Source organism: Malus domestica, chromosome 11 (assembly GCF_042453785.1).
Source record: "Malus domestica chromosome 11, GDT2T_hap1".
In the NCBI taxonomy this organism is placed as follows: Eukaryota; Viridiplantae; Streptophyta; class Magnoliopsida; order Rosales; family Rosaceae; genus Malus; species Malus domestica.
Window position 1 is genome coordinate 17,901,169 of NC_091671.1, and position 7,174 is coordinate 17,908,342.

General features: G+C 35.7%; 1 protein-coding gene across 1 annotated transcript; it reads left to right on the top strand.

Annotated features, from left to right (window-relative positions):
• The first annotated feature begins 3,347 nt into the window (after positions 1-3,347).
• On the top strand, positions 3,348-6,786 carry LOC103409262 (methyl-CpG-binding domain-containing protein 5-like). Its single transcript, XM_008348076.4, has 4 exons — positions 3,348-3,483; positions 5,263-5,569; positions 6,023-6,139; positions 6,391-6,786. The coding sequence occupies exons 1-4, from the start codon at positions 3,470-3,472 to the stop codon at positions 6,517-6,519; spliced, it is 567 nt and encodes a 188-aa protein (XP_008346298.1). The 5' UTR covers positions 3,348-3,469; the 3' UTR covers positions 6,520-6,786.
• The last annotated feature ends 388 nt before the right edge of the window (positions 6,787-7,174 follow it).

Below are 7,174 nucleotides of genomic sequence, written 5' to 3' on the forward strand. Positions count from 1 at the left end.
ATAACCACAACGTGTACCAAGGAAGGGGCTTCCTTCTTAGTCCGAATTGCACGTCCGTTTCTAGCAAACTTTGAACAAAAAGTATGTTAGGGACTTAGTCGCTTGCATATGGAATCATAAACACAATAGGAATCCTTTCATCAAACACCTATATGCATCAGACCTGAGCGTTTCTAATCGTAGTACACTTAACTGACTTTGCTAAGTTATTTATGTGAATCAGAGCTCTGCTGAAATAAAATTATATTTTAAGAGTTTCTAGTCTGCATGCCTCATTTGGACTTCCTTTAAGCACGAGATAGTCACAGAACGTACTTGACTTAGTACGCTCGTCTAAGAAAATATTAATCATACTATGGGGATGGAGGTCAAAGCCACTACTCAGATGATTATTGATTCGCCTGTCCGATTATTCTTTCGAATGGTCCGCACCCAAGTTTGATTGTGTAATCGATAACCCTTAGGTTGCATAAACTTTATGGAAGTTGAACGGTGCACTAGAGGCTGCTGAACAACAGGGTCATGTCCTAATGTCCATAGTCCTCCTAACATGGCTTAAGCCTCCCAAGTTGCTAATCAGAACACCACATAATGGATTACAGGAGACTATAGGGATGTTAAGGGTGTGATTGAATCCGTATTGGACTGCCTACATATCTATAAACTTGGAGAATCAAATCAAGGGTGTAGTTCTAAGAAATCATTATACAATGTGTGTTTACATCAAGGTTCATCTTTAATGAGGGTGCCTTTGCTTAGGCACCCTTTAGAAACGCTTCTCTATGTCTACACGTAGAAGGAAGAAGTTGAAATTCTTTGTGGTTGAATTCGTAATGGATGGCCTTATTATGTCAAAAACAAATCAAACCACGAGTAGTTTGGTCAAAGGTTCTTAGAGTACTGCTAAATATTGGTGATATTCCATCTTTTGGTGGTTGGAGTTCCTGTGCGATCGTCTCCTTCAAAGTTGTTAAGCTCCGTTCTCACTTTCAGGTCATAATCATGCTTTTCATAGCACATCAGCGGGGTATGACATGATCACCTTTAATCTCTTTTACTCCGTTACGTGTAGGATATCAAAGTAGCTTGTGGTATGATGATGGAATTGCTCTCATGTTGTCAAGCTAATTTCGGCCCAAGATGCCCCTATGCGAAGCTGGATAGTCCATGATATGGAAGTGTACTAGAATGTTATAGGGTTCCCCCTCACCTGCTAGCTTAATTGTCTTAACTGATCAGACTTGAGTACCCTTGAACATATGTTGAGTAATCGTACTCTGGTTAATGCTATCTAGAATTTTCATCCTCTCTGCAACTTTTTCAAAGATGATCATAACTCTGGATTGATGATATATCAACACTTGGTTAACCATCACATTCGTGATTTGAATATTTATCACAAGAGCGTCATTATGGGAGTGCATATCTTCTAAATCTTGATCGAAGAACATCAAAGATACTAGAATAAGTCAGAAATGGTTTGTTGATGGAAGCTAACCTTGGCATTTTGCATGCTGCATTCCTTTCTTTTTTAGTGTTGCCTAGATGTTTCTACTCCCCCCCCCCCCATGCAATTGATATTAAGAGTTGGGTATTGATCTTCCTCATTAGTAAATTCATAGTTGTCCGCCTTAACCCTGTCATTATTTTCAGTAGGTTCCTCCTTCTATGCCTTTTGTTTCACAAACTCCCAGGAATATCCCTGATCAAGCAGCTTCTTGATGTGATTGCGAAGCATTCAGGAATTCGGTGGTTTGGTATTTATTGGGCTTTTACTTGACTAAATGATCAATAAGAGGTTTGGGCCTCTTAAGAAAAGGCTTGCCTTTGATGCTATAAAGGATGTTATTAACTGTGGTATTCAAAACGGATTATTTCTTTGGCTGAGACAAAGTAGACCTGTCTTTGCTTCGTTTTGTCATCCTGAAGGGAATGAGGCGAAGTATCTAATTGATCACTTTTTCACTCGAACCTGGCGGAATTCTTTTTTTTAAGCTCTGTCATCTCAGCCAAAAATGTCATCGGCTTCTTGGTCGAGGGAATAATTATATTTCTTCTTGCTTTCTTTCTAGGATGGAGGTGAATGGTGACAGCCCTGCTGATCTTGGGGATAAATCTGTTAAAAGGTTGATTTTGAGCATCACTCGGTGCATCCCTAGGGTCATATCATGATTCAATGGTCTACATAGCTCTTGGTCTTCAGACGATTCTAGATTGAGATTCCTAATCTCCACTCGAAAGGCTCTTGCAGTATCCAAGGGATTGAGGTTGCATTGAACCCTAATCCCCTTGCAGTATCCAAGGGAACTTTATCATTAGGATGTTGTTGTTTGAAGGAATGATAGAGGTGTCGGGGGGGTTAGTGGTTTCCACCCTTGGTATTACGTCAGTGATCCTAGAACTATCTTCAGCAGACATGTTGATTTAGTAAAGTGATTTGGTCGAGGGAATATGAGTTCAGCTCTCAATGAAAGTACGAATTGTTGGAATCAAATTTGTGTATCGCCACAGATGGATGGGCTAAACAAGTCCAGCTAACTGTAAGAAAGCAAACAACCATGAATTGTCCTAATGTAACGGTGTGATACTAGGCAAGGGCTCTTTGATGGTCAAATTAGTAAGCAATATTCATTCTCAAGTAGTGGTAATAAAATACGCAAGGAGTATGCAAGAGTGAATTGCGTACCAGAGTTATGCCTTAAATGAGGGTATTTATACTACTTGGGAAAAGGTAGGATATGGAATCAGTATTAAACTGGGAGAATCCAAGAGGATATCTAAGATCAGATATTATTTTCTCTTAGGAGTGCAATCCGATCGAAGTTGTTGAGTCCATGAACGGATTTCTAAAGTACGTGTATTTCTATCTGCCTTACTCCGATCTTAAAAAATCATGGTCCCACATCCCATTAATGACCAAAATATACTTCCAAAAACGTTTGGAGGAAAAGGAAAATAAAACAAAGGTATTGAAGAGATTAGACAGAAATGATTTTTGCACTTTCTTTTGTTCCTTATTACTTTTTTTTTCTTTTAACTAAGGAATTTTAAAATGACGGAAATTGAAATGAAGGGATTTTATTTTCTAGAATTTGTGAATTTTGTTGTTTGGTTAACTTAAAAGAACAATAGAATTGAAAACAGAATTTGTTAATTTTAAACTCTCAATCATAGAAACAAAGGGATGAGTAGATAAGTAAAAGACAGGAGTGCCAACACTATTTTTCAAAACTTAATCCCGCCCACAGGTTTAAACCAACGGTTTATTTTCAAAACTAGTTCTAGAGAATTCCATTGCATGTATTAAAGGACCCAAAGATTTACCACATGTTGATATATATCTTTCCTTAGGTTTTAGTTTTCACTGAAAAAAAATGATGTTGATTTTAGAGGCCAATGAAGGGCAAGATGAAACTGTAGATGCTTCTGGTTATCAATTTTCTGGCATATAAATATAAATATCGCATCGATGATTTACCAGAGGTACATGTTCAATAATAAAAATATTATTATCACTCTTTCTTGTTATTTTTTTAATTTATGAATTAAAATTTTAATAGCGTGCATTGTAATGATATTTACTTTGTTTTCTGCAATTGCTTTCACCAATTTTATTTTTCCATTGAACGTGTTTATATTATTGCTTCATGAGGGAGAAATGAAGAAAAATGTATGAATTGAAAATGTAGGACTTGTTTGATGTCTATTTTGTTTTTAATTTTTCATTTTTGTGGTAGAATCAGAGGGGGAATACAATAGAGAATTTGGGTGTGTTGGAAGTGGTGGCGGGGGTGATGAGGCTGTAGGGTGACGGGGGTTATGGTGGTGATGGTGGTGAAGGTGAAATGGCAGGTGGTGAATGGTGGAGGGTGGAGGTGGAAGTGGTTTAGTTGGGTTGAAGGTGTTAAGTTTATTCTATTAAGGGGCATTAGAGATGGATGGTGTAGTCATTTTCAAAAAGTTAATGACGTTGTTACATGAATTAAAAATGTTACATATCTATATAGAAAAATAAATGTTATTATTATTTTTCATTCTATTAGTATAAGATGAATGTTTTTTTTTTAAAACTAATTAATGGACATATGCTAAGTGCAAAGCCTCCAATACAAGTTGGGTGCAAGAGTTTGTTTTCTTCAAAATCATGGTTTTAAGTACTTTTACTCCAAAATGGTGTTTCGAGGGACGTCATGAGAAGAGTCCTAGAAAAACTCCTTTTACTTTGGAAATTACTATTGACACCCTAAAAATTTCGTTTTACATTCCAAAATTTTTATTATTAGAAAGAAAAATACACTTATGAACCCTTTGTTAATTTCTGTCATTTGATATTCCTCAATTCCTCAAATTCGAAGGCCGAAAATTAGAAGAGTATGTAAAAAGTAAAAATGGTGTGTTAATATCACACCCCTAAATTAAGTACCCATCCCTCATTTTCTTTCTCATTAAATGAAGCTTTGTTTCTTTTTTATTTTTTTATGAAAGTCTTTTGACCTTTGACCACGTCATTATTTGATTATTAAACGATTTAAATGTCATTATATTTCAGTTTTAAATTTTTAAAGACTTATTTAATCAATATTAGATATATATACCCTTTAAATATTTTTCATATATTTCTATTTTTTTTATTTTGTACAAATATTTTTTTTAGGTTTAATTTCTACCTATGTATTTTACTTTCTTTATATGCTCATTATTTTTTAACTTTGATTTGTACCCCATAATTTTAAATTTTAATATGTACTCATATTTTTAAATTAGTTTGTACCCACATATACTAAAATATTAATATATAATTTTAAATTTTAATATGCTAATTACATGTATTGATTTTATATTTAAAATATATTAATAGTAATTTTTTAAAATATTAATAATTGCGTGGGTATGTTGTTTTTTGCTAGAACTATATATGTGAAGAACAATATTACTCTGTTGTTGATTATTAAGTAATTATTACAATGATGTTAAGGATTTCAATTAAAATATTTAAACAAACACGATTTTAGTTTAACAACTTAGTTGATCAAAAACCAGAACCAAAATAATTTTTTTATATACAACAATATACTTAGATTACAGGAAGAGAATCAAACTTGATTTTCCCGTGACTTTAATGATTACTGTTTTGGTCCAGATACTACAAATCTAAATCAAATACACACTTTCTCAACTTGGGCGTGCCACACTGACTACATACAAACCGTGACAACTCAATTTTGTTTTTCTTCTGTACTCATCCTTTAAATTTGTGTCTAGGTCTGTAGGTGCAATCCTTCACACCAAAGCTGCTAGCAAATACAGAAGAGAGCAGTTGATCCCTGCAGCCACCAAGTTACAGAAAATGAAGCAACAGTTTGGATCTCTCCCCGCACAAAAGGAAGAACAAGCAGAGGGAGATAGGGTGCTTTGTGCAGTGTCATATGATGCTGTCCCTCTACAAGCTGTACCAGCACCGCCGCTTCAGGTGAAGGTTGTTCCTGGAGAAAATTATGGACTGCCCGAGGGATGGGCTGTGGAGGAAAAGCCACGTACCACTGTCAAAGGCCGCCGCCGAACAGACAAGGTTAATTCTATCATTAACAAATTAATATATCTTGGATTAATTACAGTTAATTACTTTGTTCATCCGGATAGTTCATCAAATCAAATTGAAATTGCTGTCTGATTTGTAGTAAGTCATAAAGTTGGTAAATAACGTTTAGTACCTCAATCTTATCAGATCTAGTGATTTTAGACCTGTTTAATTCCATACAATTAAAAAGAAATATGCATTGTTTCATGTATTTGCTTTGACTACATATTCACACGTAGTTTTGCTTTCTATTCTTAAGAAAATTATAGGAAATCTTGCCTATTAAAAAAGTGAACACTACTCAGGGGACACTGAGGGATCAGTAATCATAGGGGTTCCCTAATTAGCGACAAATTTTCATTTTCATATGGATTCGTCTTGAAAATTGTTATGTCATGTGCCAAATCCATCGGAAATAATTAACACAGGCTGTCCAAATTGCAGTATTGCCATCATATTCCAACTGGAAAGCGATTTCGATCACTCAGTGATGCAAACAAGTGGATCAAGGAAGAAACTACAAGAGAGCGGGCACACGGAACATCCAAAGATGGTGATGAGGTGAGAACATGAATTAGCTTATTCTCAATTTGAGTAATAGGATACCCAGACTTAAAGTAAATGCTAAAAGAGTTTTTCTTTAGGCAATCAGGAAGCCTGAAAAAGGTGATTTTCAACTTTTGATGTGTGCGCGTAAATTATTCATGTAGAAGTAATTTGCTGCTAAACATTTATTTACATTGTTGTTGACAGTATTCATGTAGGTACCTTAATGATTTTCATGTTATTGCATGTTTTCACTTGCTTCACAGAGTTCTAGTCCCGCACAAAGTAGCACTAGAAGAATAAGGAGAAAAGCAACTCAGTTTCCCGATCATATGAACAATCGATGGCTCGAAACTTTTCTATCTGCGGCAGCTGCCAATCTTCAAAATTTATGAAGCTTGAGAATTATTCTGATCTAGTTCATGGCCTATTAGAAGTAGAAGGTGCTCCAGTGGGATCCTCACCTATGCCAAAGGTTCAGAAGACCTTTGCCCTATCTATTTGACAATGGACGCTTTTCATTCTAATTTTCTTATTTCTTGTTAGGAAAAATAGTTGGTAATACATATGAAAATTTGGCAAAAGCTATTATCTAGCTTACCCATGTTCGAACTTATAGTAGCCAAATACAAAAATAGAAACTTACTCTTTCGAACGTTCAATGGCTTGATCGATATTGTCTTTAATTTGTATCCATAATTTTCTGTTTTAATATATACCCATATGTTTTAATATGTAGCCATATTGTATTTAATTTGTATATATATAAGGCTTACATGATCCACTTTCCTAGGCGATGTGGGATGTTACAATCCACCCCCCTTAGGGACCCGACGTCTTCGTCGACACACTTCCGGCCATGAATTGGCTCTGATACCAAATTGTCACATCCCGGCCCGGGCCCCTACCACATCCCGAGCTCGACTCCGCTGTAGCACGTTATTGTCTGCTTTGGGCCCTGACCACGCCTTCATGGTTTTGTTTCTAGGAACTCACACGAGAACTTCCCAATGGGTTACCTATCATTGGATTGCTCTCGCGCGAACTCGG

Excerpts from the sequence above, each read along its gene's own strand:
- LOC103409262 (XM_008348076.4), top strand. Across the intron at positions 5,570-6,022 it reads GCCGCCGCCGAACAGACAAG|TATTGCCATCATATTCCAAC; the intron begins GTTAATTCTATC and ends TCCAAATTGCAG. Across the intron at positions 6,140-6,390 it reads CATCCAAAGATGGTGATGAG|AGTTCTAGTCCCGCACAAAG; the intron begins GTGAGAACATGA and ends CTTGCTTCACAG.